This window comes from Parus major, chromosome 2, assembly GCF_001522545.3.
Source record: "Parus major isolate Abel chromosome 2, Parus_major1.1, whole genome shotgun sequence".
Taxonomy (NCBI): Eukaryota; Metazoa; Chordata; class Aves; order Passeriformes; family Paridae; genus Parus; species Parus major.
Genome location: NC_031769.1, coordinates 56832171 through 56849784, shown reverse-complemented (window position 1 = coordinate 56849784; position 17614 = coordinate 56832171). Strand labels below are relative to the sequence as shown.

The 17614-nt window shown below is 40.9% G+C and overlaps 2 protein-coding genes across 4 annotated transcripts; one reads left to right on the top strand and one right to left on the bottom strand.

Moving 5' to 3' along the window:
- Positions 1–5057: 5057 nt before the first annotated feature.
- On the top strand, positions 5058–7635 carry HSBP1L1 (heat shock factor binding protein 1 like 1). 2 transcript variants are annotated; one of them, XM_015618427.2, is made up of 4 exons: positions 5058–5166; positions 5274–5340; positions 6225–6319; positions 7233–7635. In XM_015618427.2, the coding sequence occupies exons 1-4, from the start codon at positions 5122–5124 to the stop codon at positions 7236–7238; spliced, it is 213 nt and encodes a 70-aa protein (XP_015473913.1). In that variant the 5' UTR covers positions 5058–5121; the 3' UTR covers positions 7239–7635. The 2 variants fall into 2 exon arrangements, with proteins under 2 accessions (XP_015473913.1, XP_015473910.1); XM_015618424.2 differs by having other exon boundaries at positions 6225–6381.
- Positions 7636–9044: 1409 nt separating this feature from the next.
- On the bottom strand, positions 9045–17604 carry TXNL4A (thioredoxin like 4A). Of its 2 annotated transcripts, none has more exons than XM_015618422.3 (4): positions 17516–17604; positions 17213–17386; positions 10339–10442; positions 9045–9613 (listed from the first exon to the last, which is right to left on the bottom strand). In XM_015618422.3, the coding sequence occupies exons 2-4, from the start codon at positions 17363–17365 to the stop codon at positions 9442–9444; spliced, it is 429 nt and encodes a 142-aa protein (XP_015473908.1). In that variant the 5' UTR covers positions 17366–17386; positions 17516–17604; the 3' UTR covers positions 9045–9441. The 2 variants fall into 2 exon arrangements, with proteins under 2 accessions (XP_015473908.1, XP_015473909.1); XM_015618423.3 differs by lacking the exon at positions 17516–17604 and adding an exon at positions 15821–15898 and having other exon boundaries at positions 17213–17322.
- Between the last annotated feature and the right edge of the window lie 10 nt (positions 17605–17614).

The window sequence follows — 17614 nt, the reverse complement described above, 5'->3', positions numbered from 1 at the left end:
TGGGAGAGCCTCCTACATTACCCAAGCTGCATAAAATACCTGTCGTAACTCTTAGCACCTCCCCTCTGCCTCAAATGTCTCACAGAAGAAGCAGGCAGGCCACTGCCAGTCAAGGATTCAGTCTTAAGAGCATATTTGCAAAATATCTTTGTTTCAGATGAGAAAGGGCAGGCTTTTTCTCCCAACAAAAAAAAAAAAAGGCCAAAGAATCAAACTGCCACACTCTTGGCTTTTCTTATTACTGTCACTGCTCACTGAACACACCTTGCTGTTAGAGCATGTGTACACCCGATGTTCCCCAGTGTTATTACCCATATTTCCCCAAATCAGCTCAGGTGTTATGCACCCATAATAATAAATGTTTTCCATTAATTCAAGGTGAATCTAAACTGCCTGTACCAGGGAAACATTCCGGTTGTCTCCTCTGGGAAAAACTGTCTGAAGCTGCAAGGAAACATTAGCATAACTGCAGCTTGGTCATAGGAAATTTTACCCACAGTTCTTTACACCTTCTGGAAATGCAAAATGGGAATTTTCCAATGAACCACTCCCTCCTTTGCCCAGCTTCCAGCCTCTTCAGCACAGGCTCTCTTTATCAAATATTTCAGAAAAATACTCTTTCCATCACACACAGCATCACATGCCACGTTTTATATCTGTGCACAAAACGCACATTCTGCTCTGGACCACAAGGTCCCTGGAATAGAGCTGTGCCAGGCTGTGGGATCTGAACATGTGAGGTCAGCTGCCTGTCCTTGTGCCACAGGGGCTGCCTGTCCAGCCCTCGTAGCAGAGCCTCACCTGTTACACACTGTGCCTTCTTCGAGAAAGCTCCGCTGTGCATGTGTGAGGAGCAAGGCCACGGGGTGGTTTGGGCACAGCCCCCAGATGCAGTGTCAGGCATGCCAGCAGCAAGCCACAGAAACAGACCCTGCTCCCTCTCCCATCAGGGACAAACACCTCCAGCTCCCTCCTGCAGCCTTTCAGGAGGTGAACTGCCTAGTGAATATTCCTTCACCCTCACTAGCCAAAGACAATGGAACAAGGCTGGAGCCGAAAAAAGCATAGGAAGCAACCAGCTTCCTTCTCTTACCAGCCATGTCCAGGAATACATAGCTGGAGATTTCTGGATCACCACATAATAATTCAGCCAACAGCAGCTGGGCAGGTGATTTCACAGAGCCATGAATTACACACAGCTCTTCACAGAGCCAAAGGATGCCACCACCACCCACCACACCAGCCTTCACATTTCTGCTGCTCCTGCATTTATCCTGGTGCAATACACTTAGAGAGAAAATTACACCCTGTGATTTGTCACAGCTACTTAGCAATACACGATGCACACAGCATACACTGAACATCTGATCAAGATTATCCTTAACCCTGTCAGTTTTCTTTTTGAAGAAACTTGTAGAAAGGGGCTGACTGAAAAATTTCACAATAAGGGGATTTGTGAGCAGCAGTCCCAAAACAGAATACTTCTATTAAAGGCAGAGCACCTCCATCAGGGATCAGGTTTCCCAATGGTTGGAATTACCCTTTTCTCTTCGAAGATACAGAGCCTGAAATTTGAACCACGGGCAAACACCCAGGCTTTCAATATTCACCTCAAATGACTTTGTCTTTCAAAGGAGCACCAGCTGTCAGACACCACTGACCCGAATGCCTTTTTCCCTGCCTGAGGCATTTGCATTTCACTCACCACGTCTTTCCATGCTTTTAAATAACAACTTGTTAGTCTGTTGATGTTACCATATGAAAGAAAAGCGATGCCTTCACCGGGAAGTACTCCAGTGGAGCAAGCTTTCACTGAACTGCATTCTACTGAATCAAAAGATCAGGTAAATCTTTTAAGGTTCAAGTTTGCTGTAAGAAGCATCAGCTCCATTTGGGACTGTTGCATATAAAAGCTGACGACCTAGCAAAGCCAGATTTTTTTTTCCTGTACATTGCATCCCTCTGAATCAGGATGCCAAGTGACACAAGAGAAGCTACCTGAGTGGGAGAGACCAAACACAGTATGACTCAAAGACCCAGCCCAACAATTTGTCAGCAAAAATACCATGATTGTGGTGCAAGCACAAACTTATACCTAGCCCTTTTCTCTTCAGAGAAAACTTTTAGTATTGACTATGCCTCTGCCAGGAAGAAAAAAAGCAAACCCACAAAACTTGCAGTGCCATTTGCATCCTACCTTCTTACCTGCTGCCAAACTAGCTGCCATGTTGGCCCAGGAGCACTTGCCTCCTTGTCTCCTTCCAGGACTAAATTTCCTGTTTTCTTTCTTACCACACATGTAATACTCAGCTTCTCTTTGAGATGTCCTCTCTGACCTCACCTCCATTCCAAAGCAACCCTGAGCCACACATGCTTGGAGTTATGTGACCAGAGGATTCCCTACCCCTGGTATATAAAATCTTACTTGTCAGCAAAAAGGAGGGAAAGAGACTCTATTTAACATCCAAACAGCAAGAGCAATGCATTTCTACAACAGTTCTTCTATCTTGCCACACCACAGGCTTTTACAGAATGGCAGTGAACTTGGAGCTTAGGTCTTATGAATGTTTAAACATGCTTTTATGTCCTATCCTGCTACCTTGACTTCTCCATCCAGCAGTGGAGAAACTGGAATTTCCCTAGGAAAGAGCAAGGGAAACATGCTTTAGATACCATTTCAGCGCACACTGTGAAGAGTTCACAGCACAGGTCGGCAATACCGAAATAGGATGGGAGCAGATGGCACCTCAGCCTCAAGGTCATCCCATTTTTATTTTTACTTCATGTTCTTCATATGTCAAGAAGACATATTTAGACTGAAAGTGACTAAAGTCTAAGCTTTTTACTGAAAGATAGTAGAATATTTTGGCATGGAAAAAAGAATTTATGTTGGCAAATCTTCTCTTTTGCTCCCTTCTCAACCCCCCCTCAGGACCTTTTTGTACTCATTTTCTGGTTTTGTACTTATTGCCAAAATGAACTTCTTATTATCCTTTCAGTAAATTAAGCATACTTATTGCAGTAAATACTCTTATGTGGACTGGTGGTTTACTGGTTCTCAGCTAGCTCTCTGCTTTTGAAACAAAACAAAACCAAAGGGTCTTTGCTCAGCTTCCCTTAGCCCATGGGTGCATGCCCAACAGGGACTATGCTTTTCAAATATGGCTCATCTTACATCCCCAGATTTCAGACCTTGGAAATGTATGCAGCAGCTCAGTTCTGAACTTCTAAGCCCTCTCAGAAGCGAGAGACTAGAGGACAGCAGAGCAAAACCAAGCATGCTAGTTCTATTATAAGTAAATTCATTGTTAAGCAGAGTCTGTTTGGTCTTACCATTTGTCTTTTCTATTCTTAGGCTTTCTGAACTTTGGAACTTTTCCACGACCACTTTTAGCTTTAAAGACACTTCCATTTTTATTTCATAAACCCAGCTGTGCACTATTGGCCTAATTCAGCTCCAGATCTGAACTAAGAGGGCCATTCACATCAGCTGCTGAGCCCACAAAGTAAAAGAACCAGACCTTTGAAGGAGGAAATGCATGGTGAAATATTTTTCAGTCTCTTTCGCACTTTTAATTGCCTGTCCTTCATTGCTCTGCCAGCTGGATGTTTTTTTTGCTATTTCTTTTGACCTCACTGACCTACCTCACAAAAATGAGGAGCTAATTACAGAAAGTCTTTATCAAGTCATGCTTGTTTTCAGTTGAACTCTAACCTGGCCATTGCTAAAATGTGGCTCTAAAAAGATGTAGTGGGATTCCTGTGAATTGATTGGCTGTATAATGCTTGCTCCTCTGCATTTCCAGCTGGTTTCTTATCCCTGCAAGCTCTTCACTACAAATAGGACTCTATGGCTTTGTTCAAGATAACTGGGCACTAGCAGACGGAGCCACTTCAACTGCCTCTGGGGGGAAATACTGTTGTGTGAGAGAGAAGCTTTTGTAGCACTCTTGGAAGGAAGGAAAACCAGGAAGACTATGGCTGTTATCAGAAGTAAAAACGCAAAAATACTACAGCTCTGCTACCTAGCCTTAAAGGAAAGAAGATTTATTATCGACAAATAAACAGGTGAGAAGCACCAGTTGTTCCTTTTTACTTATGCAACAGAACAAAAAGGCTGTACTGTTGAAACTAGTGGCTACATACAAAAGCAAACCCTATCTACATTGCATAATATTGTTCAAACTGTTTGATGTAGAAGCTTTCTAGAGCAGTAACACTGCTAGAACACTCAAGCTTCGCAAAATGTGCTTGATTTTTCTTTGTACAACAAGGGCAACCTGGAAGAGTGGGAAAATAAGGCTGTACAGAGAAGCCACAATTATGGGAAGCAGGTAGCAATTGGGAGGTTGGCTTTGCTGCCAGAATTTCACCTCAGAGATTAACACACCCTCTCAAATGAGGTGGGGAAGGTCAAGAAGGAAAGCAATTAAGTTTATTAAGATTCTAAGTGGTAGGCTTACAGCAGCTGAAGTCATTCCTAACTCAGAAATTTCTTGTGGATGAAGACACATATTTGGCATATCTAGCATATATAATTACTCAAAGTAATTGACTAAGGTAATTTATTGCCCAACAGTGATATGCTCCTAACAATACACAGTAAACTGGAAACTTCATTTACATCGGGCAACACTCCCAGCATCCAGAAGAAAGACACCTCTGTAATAGCTGCACCAGGAGCTTTTTACGCTGTGCAGCCCAAAAGCCACGGATGACCTAGATACTGGTGCTGCAAGATGCACCGTGCGACTCTTCCTGATGCCTTTAGTGTTGTCTCGCTCGACACTGCAGTGCAAGGAACTTCAATCACCACGGTATTTTTACCACTCCATCTCACAAAACTAATTACGCGGGGGGAAAGGAAGCAAACCTTAAAAAAATAAAATAAAAAGTTATATACATATATATATAGTAAGACCTCTTGAGATCAAACCTCTAAATCCTTATTTAGTTACTGCCTTACGGAATGATGATTTCTTCGGCAAATAAAGGATTGGTAGTTAAGGATTCCCCGGCTCCCTGCGGAGCGCTGCGGGCGGGGCCGTGCGCTCGCTGCCCGCCCCTCCCGCGGAGGCGGGCGGAGAACCGGGGCCGGGGCAGGAACCGGAGCCGGAGCCGATGGCGGCCACCGAGCCGCCGGGAGCCGTGGAGCTGCCGGAGCTGGTGAGCGGGGCGGGGAGCGGGGCCGGGCTGGGTGCCCTGGCTGCGGAGCTCCTGTACGGCCGGCGCCTGCTGCTTCCCCTGTGTTTATTTCTATCCCTTCCCCGCAGGCGGAAAATCTGCTCTGCCGGCTGCAGGAGAATTTTCAGGCTCTGACGGAAAAGTTAACGCTGAGAAATATCCTCTTTGGAACGTGGGGTACCCGAGGTTGCATTTCGGACCCCGTGGCTGGGGCCCCCTGCGCGTTGATGGGTGCGGCGGGGTCCTTGCTTCTAACAGGGGATGGGCTTCTTTCTCAAACATCAGATTAGCGTAGAGTAAGTGACATGGCTAAACACCTATGACGTAAAGGCACCTGACTTCCCGCCCTAGCCTGTTTATATATCTCTTTTTCTAAAGAAATCCTAAAAAAATGTTTTACTGCAAGTAGCAAGGTAATGTCTGTGCAGCAATTACGGGTTTCAAGTAAAACAAGCATCGATGTGTAAAGATTCTGGAGGTGCATTTAAAAAAGCATCCGTCTCCAAAAACGCAGCTTGAACAAGCCACGGTTTAAAAGCTGTTGGCCCGAGCATGACAAGGTGAGGCCTCAAAAGGAGAAAATCAGACCTGGAGGGGCTCTGAGCTTTCTCATTACATGTACTTAGAGAAACTACTTCTGCTTTCTGAAGCATTTATTAAATTTTTTTTCAGAAATTTGACCTTCCAGGAAGCAGTTGCTTCCTGAATGTTGGTATAGCACTCATATTCTGATTGTGTAGGTTAACTGCATGGTATCACCTAAAATAATTCCTCAGAAAGAAAGCAGTCTCTTACACAGTTCATTGACGAATATTTGCAAAGGCTTTTGATACTAAGAATTTGAAGGCTTATTTATCTGTCCTATGAGGATGTGGGATTCTGTTCTAACAATACCATCTTGTGCATGCTTCATCTTGCATTAAACTTGAACAAGTAAAAGGCTGGCACATCTGGAACACATTTTGTTAATCTTACAGAAGAAAAAAACCTGTAAAATTGTAGAACTCTTATTGATAAATAAGTTATCTTTAACTTTTTACTGGAAGAAATGGGCGAGCGCATCAATGACCTTGAGAAGCGTGTTGCTGACCTGATGACAGAGGCTGGAGTAGAAAACAGCAATGAAGAGTTGGGAGTAAAGACATTTACTTAAGTTTTTCTGTGTTTTATACATTTCCACTTAGTTTTGAGTGATGGGTGAGTAATGGTGTTTACATATTTAGTATACCTGCATTTTCTTGGATTTGGAAGTGTAGTTTTTAAAAATATATTTAATATACATTGGATTTTTTTTTCTGCCAAAAGCCAAAGAATGCAACCACTTTTGCAAAAGAAAAACTGTCTCTTGCTGCCTCTGTTCCACCTGAGTGCCATATACAAGGGGGTAGTGCTAACTCACCCCAAGTGTGTGAACTGAGGCTGTCCATTCCTAGTGAAATGTGTGGCTTTAAGTGCTCCTGCCCACCATTCTTGTCCCTCAGGTATGCCAACCTAGCTGACGATTCTCGCTGGTGTAAATTTATCTACCTCTGCTTTTAAACCTGCTACAGCTTGCCAGTGTGGCTTGGAGCACAGCTCTCACACGCACTCACCCTAAACACAGCAGTAAATTATAGTCAATCACTTTATAATTATAATTATGCTACATTTCAGGATTGTGTTCTGGATTTTATATCCATCTGTTGCAAATGCCACCCTGATGGATGCCTGACTCTGTGTTCTTAGTATTTATGAGGCAGCACTGCTTCCGTGTTCTGTGGATGCAAGTGATGGTGTCTTCCTGTTGCTGCACAGTTTCCTGATTCAAACTGAGACACATCAATTATTCTTGTCATTGGAACTTCTTACCCAGTGAAAGACATGAATGTCTGTAAATATTCTGAAGTAATTTAGGTATCTATTAATTCTGATGCCTTTTGCACAAGGTACGCAATAATCTTCAGAAAGACAATAAAGATGTATTTAAGTGTACAGAGATCTTCCTATCTCCATGCTGAATCATATTCATGAATAAATCACTAACCTACTTATTCACTGTATCTTTGCAGGACTGAAATGAGGATGTGTTTGAGGAGGATTAAAGGGAGAACAGCACAGCATTGACTCTGAGATTCTACAGTCAAGTGTCACACTGACAAAAAATGTTAAGAGAAAACAAATGTGTTTGCATCATGTCATAACAGAACCTTGAAAAAAAGATTTTAAACTATTTCTCCAGGAAAAAAATAGAAAGGTGTTTGTTCATCTAAGTGGGGCACTGTATTTCCTGGAGCTGATAAAGAACTGTAAGTTCCAGAGAAGGCAAAGCCACTCTTTTGCATAGAAAACTATATCCTATATAAGTTATCTTATATAGGATATAGTGAACTTACCTAATCACAAATGTTTTCAATGTATGAAAACATATTTATTTTAATATTAAAATAATATTTGTTGCCTTTTTAGCTTGTATGTTCTTAGAATAAGCCATTCTGTATTAAAAAGATGACAGTATTTGCAGGCTACAACTGCTTAGTTTTTGCTCTTTGCACAAGCCCACCCAAAGCTGTGCACACCAGTGCAGGTAACATCACCCAGGTATTTATACTGTGACCATTTCAGTTCTTTAATGTTACCTGTTTTGATGAAAACAGTTTATTTTATTTAAAGACCTGGAAATAGATGAGGAATTCTAGTTACCAAGCATGTCCAGAAGAAGAAATTGGTAGCTGGAAAAAAGGACATCTGCACTAACTTTAAGGTGGTTGTACACCAAAGCATTGATACTCTTTGCAGGGAAGATTTAGTTTGAAATATAATGGGAACCTTTTACCATAAATGCAGAAACCGAAGCATTGCCAGGTTCACAGAATACCTCAGCTAATGAGGGAGAAATCCTTCTATGACAGACTTCATTAATATCAAAAAATCATTCCAATTACTGCTTTAATCAGTGTAGACATGCACGTACTGTCAGACTGGGGGAGAGATTAGTATGCTGGAGGACAGGCTGGAGAGATGGGCCAGCAGGACCTTGATGAAGTTCAAAATGCCAAGCTGGGCAGGTGTGAGGGGCTGGCTGACACTGCTCTGCAGGAAAGGGGTATGGTGGAAAGGCTGACTGAGAAGGCACGATGCCCAGGCTGCAGCAACTCACTGGTCAGTGTTAGCACAATAGGGCCAGCGAGTTTTTCACCTTGCTGGGACGCCACACCCACAATATTCTGTCAGTTTGGGGGCTCCCCAGTGCAAGAGATGCAGTGGTGAGAGGGAGGTAAAACACAGCCACTAAGATATAGTGGAGGAATACAGCAAATACAAGGTTTCGGAGAAATCTGTTAGTCCAGCCTTAAGGAACAGCCGTGGCTTCTTGCTGCCAACCACTATCCTGTGGCAGAGCACGGGGAACAGACACTTGTTGGAGATGTTGTACTCCAGGGTTACTCGACACAAGCTGAAACACAGAAAACACCAGCTAGATGCAGGGAACACCTTTTTCAACTATGAAGATGCTCAAACAGCAGACCGTCCAAAAAGGCTGAGGAACCTCCATCCTTAGAGAATGTGGAATCATCTAGGATGGATGACACCATGAAGGTCATCTAGTACAACCAAGATACTCAACACTAGACACAATCTTGGGCAATCTCACCAGGTGAAACCTACTATGACTGGGAGGCTAATGGTCCCTTCCAACATAAATTATTCCAAAATCAATTAAACCAGAAAAAAACCAAAAACCAAAAAAACACCCCCAGATTAACTTGAGCAGAAAATAAGACCCTTTTGTTTTACTTCCTTCACACTTTCTAAATCCTCTACAACACACGTGGTAGTAGAAGTAAATTCTTTGTCTTGTAACTGAAAAAAGTTGAGGTAAATAAGTGGAACTCAGCTTTATTCTTTTTTTTAAAAAACAACTATAATATAGTTTTCTCAGATATTTGTGTAATAAAGGCAAACAAAACCAGTTGAAATATTTTTCTGCAAACAGGCTTTTTGTGTACAAAATTATGTAATACCAAGAGGACAACAAAGGAGAAAGTCTTTAAAAAAGAAAACCCCAAAATTCAGCTACAATATTACTGAGCCAAGTTTCAGGGTTTGAGGCTTTTACTTCTCAAACAGAATTAAAATATTTTAAATAATTTAAATTATGCTCAAAATTCAAGGACTTGTAGGTTTTTTTTTTCTTTTAATATACATATATGTACACACATACACAGAAATAAATTTAAGTGGACATAGGATTATGAAAAAAGGCAGCCCAAAGAAACATCAATATCTGTATTTAGTGGAATAATCTTTCGGCGATACCACCAAACCTCGACCTTTGCGGGCTCCTCTATAAACAGTTTCTATAATGTCAATCATCTCCTGCTTATCTTCCATTGCCCAGTTGATCTTGTTGTTATTACCTGTACCTAAATCAATCATGATGTGTTTGTTCCTTTAAAGAGGAAGAACAAAAACACAAGTTAATATGGTATTATAATTCTGAAAGAAATCTTATAACACCCCCGCCTAGTGCTTTGTAGGATCAGACGAAGGCCTTTTAACATAACCAGGCTTGCAAAACAAGCATTAAAGGAAGACTATCCCCTCCTCTCACTCAAGCTGACATTTTATTGCCAATTCTTAAAGCAAGAATAAGGACTCCAAACTTTCCTCCAAAATGGCTACTCAGTGCAATTATTCTTCAGCATATTCCTTATTGTTTGTATTTCTTTGACACCACTGTCTATATCCAGAGAGATTTCCATGCTTGTCAGTAGAACATTTAACCTCATCAATATATAAACCTTAACTCCAAAAAAACCTTATTGTTTTTGATTTGTCTTGAAAGCAAGTCCAGCAAGCTTGACTACTGTATTACTACAGCATTCTCTACAGGAAGTTTGAGATTTAAAACTATGAACAATGGATAATAAAACATTTTTGGTTAGTGAAAACCATAGTTTTCACTATCACTAATTTGCACTCTATTATCAAACACTCTTACCAGGCTAATTGGAAAATAAGCCACTTTCCTACATAATCAGTTTACTCTTCTGTAGAGCAATGAAAACACAGGCATCAATGTGCTGCTATGCATTTGGAAACTATCTGCTGAGACACTGTATTTGACAAACAGAAAGTTTAAATGGAAGTTTACATTCCAGAACCATCACTTACCTGAAGAAAAACATGACGGTACAAGGATCATACAACTCGTACATCTTGTTGAAGTCTGGTACTTCTGTGATGTCCACAAGATAAATAACAGCAAAGTTTTTAACCTAAACAGAAGAAAACAGGAAATACAAAAGCAGTATGTATTACCAACTAAAAGATATAAGCTTTCATTATTGTAACATTTATTTTCCAAATTATTAAGTCATAAAATCAGAATAAACAGCCTTGCTTTTATTGTTAACCACAATAACCAGTTAACATAGAAAATATTTTTCAATATAGCCAAGAAGCTTATTTCACAACCAGTGTCAACTGGAAAGATACTATACTAAATCAACATCCAAAGGAACAAATGCCCTTTATATAGAACTGAGAACTCACAGTAACATGCACAGCTCTAAACAAGTAGAATAACTGCTTTGTGCAAGCCAAGCCAACACATTTTGCCTCTGTCATCAGCTGCTTATGGACTTCAGAAAATTAATGATCTACAATGCCCTGGTGCCTGCCTCCAAGCATTTTTCCCCTCTATAACGTCCAATTTATCTAACAAGACTCATTAAATGAAAAGGAAACTTATAATTTAATTTAAAAACTGGTAGCTTTCTCTGAGAGGTGCAAAGCTAAAACTTAAAAGTGTAATTGCTAAAGAAATAAAGATCTTGATGAGAAGCTATTGTCTGGACAATTCTGGTAAAACTGGCTTTCATTTTGCAGTTACTCAGATGCAAAAGAATCCTTCCCCTCTAGTGTCACAGTCAATGTCTTCATTCCTGCAAGAAAACCAGGTCACATTTTTGTTTCCTAGATGTAGAATACTTGTCATTAAGTGGAATCAGGGGAAGTTTTGGTTTCTAAACACAGCTCCTAAGTACACAGTAGAAATTAACACACTCACACATTTTAAGTCAGAAGTCATCCAAATTGCACAAGAATTCAACTGTAAGGTATATTATCAAATGCTCATGCAGTACACCAGGAGTACACAATTGTGCCTCCCCATCCTCAGTTACCTGCTAACACAATTTTGGTCCCTCCATTTGACTGCCCAGAATTACCAGCCTGAGGTAAACACAGATGGTCTAAAACCTATGACAAACTCACTACTCATGACACTACTTCCTACATGTTAATTTTGCTATCATAAGTCTGGAAATGCTATGATGAGTATAGTATCTGCCTAATGGAACAATATTTTATTTTAGTTCACAGAGCAGGATTAGTTTGTATGAGAAAAATATGATACATTGTGTAGCCTGTACATAAACATCCTAGCAAGGACTTTACTGAGAAAGTATGAAGATGTTTATTTACCCAAAAAAACCCTCAGAAGCACAGAGTAAATAATTTTTTATGGACTTCTGCTTCAAGACAGTTTCAAAATTATAAAAAATAATCACACTTCAAGAATGTAAGTAAGTATTACTAGCAAAGAAAATAAAATCTCTTCTGGAGTGAAACAGCATTTAAAAATTTTACTGTGCTTTTATGGAGCCAGTTATAGTCCTAGATTCAGTCAATATTCTAATGAAAATGTCCCATTTAAGCCATGTTCTAAATCAGGCAAGAGGTAAAGCCTTGTAAACTAAAACAGTCATAATATCAAAGCCTCTGAAGGGATCCTTCACACCTATTTCAATTTTACATTAAAGACTTCTAAGAACATTAATGGGATGTTCAGAGTCAACACAATTAAGCCCAGAAGTGACTGAAGCTACTCCCTGGTGAGCCCTGGCAGGCAAAAGATAATTGTGGGGGTTTTGGTCCTTTTTTTAGAAAACAAAACACCCGAGGAGCCATTTTCATTTTATCCTATTATTACTTCTTCCACCCTGCTGGCATTTTTAGCATCAGCAGCACACCTTCACCATGTGGGGAAATTTCTACAACACGTTCAGCAATTTTGACAGAGCACAACATCTTTAAACAATTACTTCATCTGGAGGTTGGATAATTATTCTAAGGTAAAACTAAAATTAATAAAACACTCTTAGGACCTGTCTTGGCTGGTGAAAGATTAGTCCAAGATTTACATGTTGCACCAGAATACCACTCCAAAAGCACTCCTAAGCCAAAATTTTACTTCCAAGAACTCTGTACTCCAGGTAGTACTGGAACAAAAAACCTTTTAAAGTTAGTTTGACATTATATGCATTTAATTTAGTTGAGCTGTTGCAGAACCAGAAATGCTTGTCACTAGCAGTGATCATCAACAGCCTAGGACTTCATACATGAGAAACAGACTATACAAGTCTTAATTTGTTATATAAATCTTACTAAAAAGCACTGGATCACTCAAATCATCTTTGCACAGCCCATGTGCAAGTCATCACCAGAATCCAAGCATGCAAGACATTAATTAAATCTTCTTTCTCTCTGACCTACTTTTATAGAAGTGAAACTGATGACAGTCGCCTGCTTAAAAGTTCATATTAAGTCTAAAGGAGACCGTAAAGCTGGACTCAAATTTGAAATCAAAACTTTCAAAGTGGCTCTATTCTTTACCCCTTGGTTTTCTAATTTCAAATTTGGCAAGATTGCCACTCCAAAATGAGTTAGCTCACAAGCACATTGAATGAGGGTGTGCTTTGTTGAGTTTGGACACTGGCTGCCAAGGATAGCAACACGAGATTGGGATTCAGGCCTGAGGAGGGACTAGACAAACACATGGAGAGGGTGATGCAGAAGAACTGCAGTGGCCTATTTAATGCTATGGGGCTGGGAAATTTAATGTGCCAGGCTGGGCAAGCTTGTCACCAAGAGGCATTTTATTTCAACATGAGACAAGCCTTGCAGAGACTCTCTTTTTGCACAGTATCGACCAGTTTTAGAGCCTGAAGGAGCAGCTCCTGTCTCAGACGCAATATTGGAGCCAAGACAGCAGCAGTACAGAGCATCATCTGAGCCGGCTTCACACACAGCCAGCTCTAATTCACAAAGCTTTATCTCAGGTTTTGATTTAAGCAAAAGCAATGGAAGTATTTATGGATTCAGACTGCTGTGGATGTGCATGGTTTGTGGAGACAAGCCAAAGGTTGACCTCTCCCTGCTGGGACGTGAATCCACCGCTCAGAGCTGTCAGCTGAAAACCCACGCTCCTGTACAAAATCAGCTTTGCTACCGTGTCAAGGCAGTGGTTGCTAACAAGTTTTCTTTCTGACTTGTAGGTTGTAACTGAGGATACAGTATGGACACCTCAGAACTAGAATAAAATGCAACTCTAAACAAGCAAACCCCACTAAATACAAGCAGTTGCAGTAGTTACAAAGGAGACTACACTAAGTTTGTTCATATAAACGAAAATTTACTGTAGAAATGATGAAAAAAACCTTGTACTTTAGAAGTTGAACACATAATAACAAGTTTATTCTGAAAGTGCTTATCCTCATAACGTACACTAAATACAGTAAATGTGTTGTAGTAAGTCAACTGCTTTCTGAAGAAAAACAAAATCAAAACTCTAGTAAGAGACCTCCTTCTGGGCAGCACCTAACTTGTGCAACAACTGAAGATAAAAGCATTTTCAGAGACAGATATTAACTATTTCTGACACTCCTGACTTCCCTTATCTCTCAACTCAAAACTTTCTCTGCCTTACCAGGCCATTGGAGCTGCTGTTCATGGGAACAGGATAGAGTAGAAAACCTAAGTCAAACAGCAGCATGAATTCAGAATTTTATGACTTGCTTTCAAAGGCTGGGCTTCAATTTTGGTGGTTGTTTTCCCCCTTTTCCCCAATGATGGCAGCTTCAAAAATCAGTCTAACCAATTTACACTGCTGAACATGCCTGCAGAAGTACATTACTGCCTGGCCACAGGTACCGGCTGTCTTAATACTTCACAGAACTGTATCTACCTGAGGATTGCCATGAAATATTTAAACTGCATGGCTCAAGACTATAAAGCAGAAGAATCTATAGGACTTTTAACATCAGGTAAAGATTCTGTATCCTGTCTCCATGAAGTTCACACATTTTGTTAGTAAACAGGAAACACAGATGTAGGAAAAAATCATATGCCACGGGACTCATTTGTCCTCTGAAGTTATCCTGCCTGACTTTCTTTATTAACATTACCCTTCTAAAAAATAAGTAAATTAATTCCTACAACATGAGATTGACACAGAAATATGATTAATGAGTAGGATGAATGACTACAGTCATGAAGTTTCTTGAAATTTCTGTCAGAGGTAATACCCCTTTTTTTCAGTTGTTAAGATTTCAGCTGCCTCTGAAAAGCAACCCTTACAGCCCAAATATCTAAGGAAATCTGAAACAAGATCCAAGATTCCGTATTCTCATCTTTCTAACCAGTTTCTAGACAGTGTTTAGAAGAACAGAATTCTACTTTATGGACAAGAAACTCACAGGAAAAAAATACAAGAACTGAGACTAGATTTTGCAACAAATTACTCAAATTGAAGGTGGCTGGCAGACTTGCATTTCTGAACAGAGCAAGTACAAACCTGAAAGTCTGCACTGGCAATATTTATTTGATTTTTTCTTCTTGCTAATTATGCTGTCAGTTTAGGTGAAAAATTTCTAGAGGAAAAGAGAAAGACGTTATACTGCCAAGAGGAGCGCTTACAGCTAATGATTTTGAAAACTACAGACATCAGTAAATGGATTAACTTTGCTTTTAATTACAAACACCAGTAGCTGTAATACCTATATGTTTTTTCTAATAGCTAAATCTTTTTCTCTGCCCCATCTTCTTTTCCTCTCCCACTTTTCATGTACCCTTAGCAGAAATGCAGAGGCACAACTGATGTTTGAGGAAAAGCCACAGCTATTCACACTTCTGATTGTGGTTACGTAAATGCACATTTGAAAAATCTTCACTAAGCACACAGTGATCCAATACAACAATTACCTGATTTACACTATTCAGTCATAGATAAATAATTTCTTAAACAAGGTATATTAATTTAGCGAACCAATCCCCGTATTTCAGGGGATAGGCTTTTATGAGTTTTTGTTAAAGAAAAGAAAAAAGTTTATTTTTAGAAAAGGTCCTTAAGACAAAATTTATGAAACTCAATTCTTGTTTCAATCAATGTTGGAAATCCTGATAAAGCAAAAAAAAAAAAAAAACAAACTAACATCTTAGAATTACGATTTTTTTTTTGACATTCAGTGAAACTTTGCTTCTTTTTCATGTAACATTAGGGGAAAAAACCCAGTCAACTGTAAGTGAAGTACATTTCAGTGAAAATAATCTACTTTGTACTTTCATATAGCATTCTAGTTTATTTTTCCACAAAAGGATTCAAACTGAAAAAAAACCCTATTCTCCTATCATAAAGTACTGATAAACATTACTGTTACTCTAAAACATGCTGCAGTCTAAAATAATATTGCACCAGGGTAACAAATGTAAAATATGGCCACATTGTCTTCAAACGTAGCCTGCAATTATAGTACATTAACGTTCTGTATTATTGTCTAGAACAAACACCTGGACAATTGGAACTTTTACTCACTCTTTAAAACAGCAGAGATCCAAACATGGCTTGTAAACAAGAGGATGAGGTAGGATCTCCCCCTTTAATTTGCCATTTCTGCAGAGGGAGATTTTTAAATAAGAAGTTACTTTGTTCTTTCTTCCCCCAGTCACCCCTAGCTGCCGGCAGGTCTGCCAAATTGCCAAGCATCCTGCCACAAGTCCGCACTAACAGTGTCTGAGCATAACACTCCCAGCAGGCTGAGCACAAAACAACTGAATTAAAACATGTCACAACTCTTTACTGCATTCTAATACATCTCAACCCCTGGCTGCAGGTACAGATATTTAATCATGGGGATTTTCAAGACACAAGTTATTTTAAAAAAACTTCAGAAAACAAAGTAAACCACAAAAACAACTCCATGTCAAACTATGCAGCATGCACAGAATTTTGTATGAAGGCAGTGAAGCTGTGGATGCCCCATTCCTGGCAGTGTTCAAGACCAGGTTGGATGGGGCCCTGGGTAACCTGGTCTAGTGTAAGACACAGGACGAGATTTGGAATGAGGTGATCTTTAAGGTCCCCTCCACCCAAACCATTCTATGATTTCTGTGATACTTGGCACTTTTTCCTATCCAAGTTATCATTTCTAATTCAGAGTTTTTTGCTTCTTTCTTCATGTGGTTCAGATAAAGAGCTGTCAATATTCTACATCTATCGCTTCGCAAAACCTTTAGCAAATATGTGAAAAGGTAAATTATAGCTGATTGTGTAATCTAACAGTCTAATTTTTCCTATCTATGCATCTTTCTTAAGCAAGTGACCAGCTGTTGGTAATCATTCAGTTTCCATCTGAAAACAGCTGCGGAGTTTGGCTCTTAAAATTTAATTCAGTCCATGCAACTCAGTGGAATGCTATTGGTCTCCACACATTAATGACAGATTAATATCGCTAATAAATTAATCAGGATTATATAAATAACAGATTAATCAACACCATCCCGCACATGTTTCGCACCTCACCATTTTTAAGAGCCGAAACGAAGGTAACTTTTCAAGTTATTCAGATGGAAACCTGAAGGTACCACACACTTCCATCGTAAAGTGAGAGTGCTGCGCTACCCGGAGCCGCAGCAGCCCCACCACCGAGCATTGTTTCTGCCTGAATGCCGATGCGCACTCAGTGACGGGCTATTAACAGGCAGCAACCTCGATTTCCGAACATCTCCGATGCTCTTCTCAGCCCGCAGAATACCGCAAACATCAGGGCAGTCTTTAGGAGACACTCGTGAAGTGAAACCACACAGCTTTCCCTAAAGCCTCCTAAACCTGGGACAGCTGTGCAGAACCCCAGTTATAAGCAGCCCCAGGCTGCAAGCAAGCCATGGGGAACACTGAGCTCAGAACGAGCAGAAAGTTCCTGTTTACCTTCTCGGCGATGCTGTACAGGACCTCATCCATCTTCATGCACGTGGGGTCCCAGTCGTGCCCGAAGCGGATGACCACGACCCGGTCCTCCTCCGACAGGATGGCCTGGTCCACCTGCCACCCATTGTGCAAGTGCGGCAGCATGTACGACATCCTGGCGGCCGGCTGCTGAGCCTGCGGGACGACAGGGATGCCGCTGGAGCTGACAGCCCGCCCTGCCTCCCCTCACCCCGCCCGCCCCCTCCCCGGGCACCGAGAGCCGCCGCGGCCCGCCCCTCCCGCCGCGGCCCGTCCCCAGCGCACCCCGCGGGCGTCCTTCCCTCAGAGACACGGAGCGGCGGCAGCGCCGGCACGGGCGGGAAGCGGAAGGGCGGGCACGGGAGCGCGCGCGGGGAGCGGCGC

Excerpts from the sequence above, each read along its gene's own strand:
- HSBP1L1 (XM_015618424.2), top strand. The coding sequence starts at position 5,122 with ATGGCGGCCACCGAGCCGCCGGGAGCCGTGGAGCTGCCGGAGCTG. Across the intron at positions 5,167-5,273 it reads CCGTGGAGCTGCCGGAGCTG|GCGGAAAATCTGCTCTGCCG; the intron begins GTGAGCGGGGCG and ends CCTTCCCCGCAG. Across the intron at positions 5,341-6,224 it reads GGAAAAGTTAACGCTGAGAA|TGGAAGAAATGGGCGAGCGC; the intron begins ATATCCTCTTTG and ends TTAACTTTTTAC.
- TXNL4A (XM_015618422.3), bottom strand. The coding sequence starts at position 17,365 with ATGTCGTACATGCTGCCGCACTTGCACAATGGGTGGCAGGTGGACCAG. Across the intron at positions 10,443-17,212 it reads TGTACAGCATCGCCGAGAAG|GTTAAAAACTTTGCTGTTAT; the intron begins GTAAACAGGAAC and ends TCTTCTGTTTAG. Across the intron at positions 9,614-10,338 it reads ACCGTCATGTTTTTCTTCAG|GAACAAACACATCATGATTG; the intron begins GTAAGTGATGGT and ends TCCTCTTTAAAG.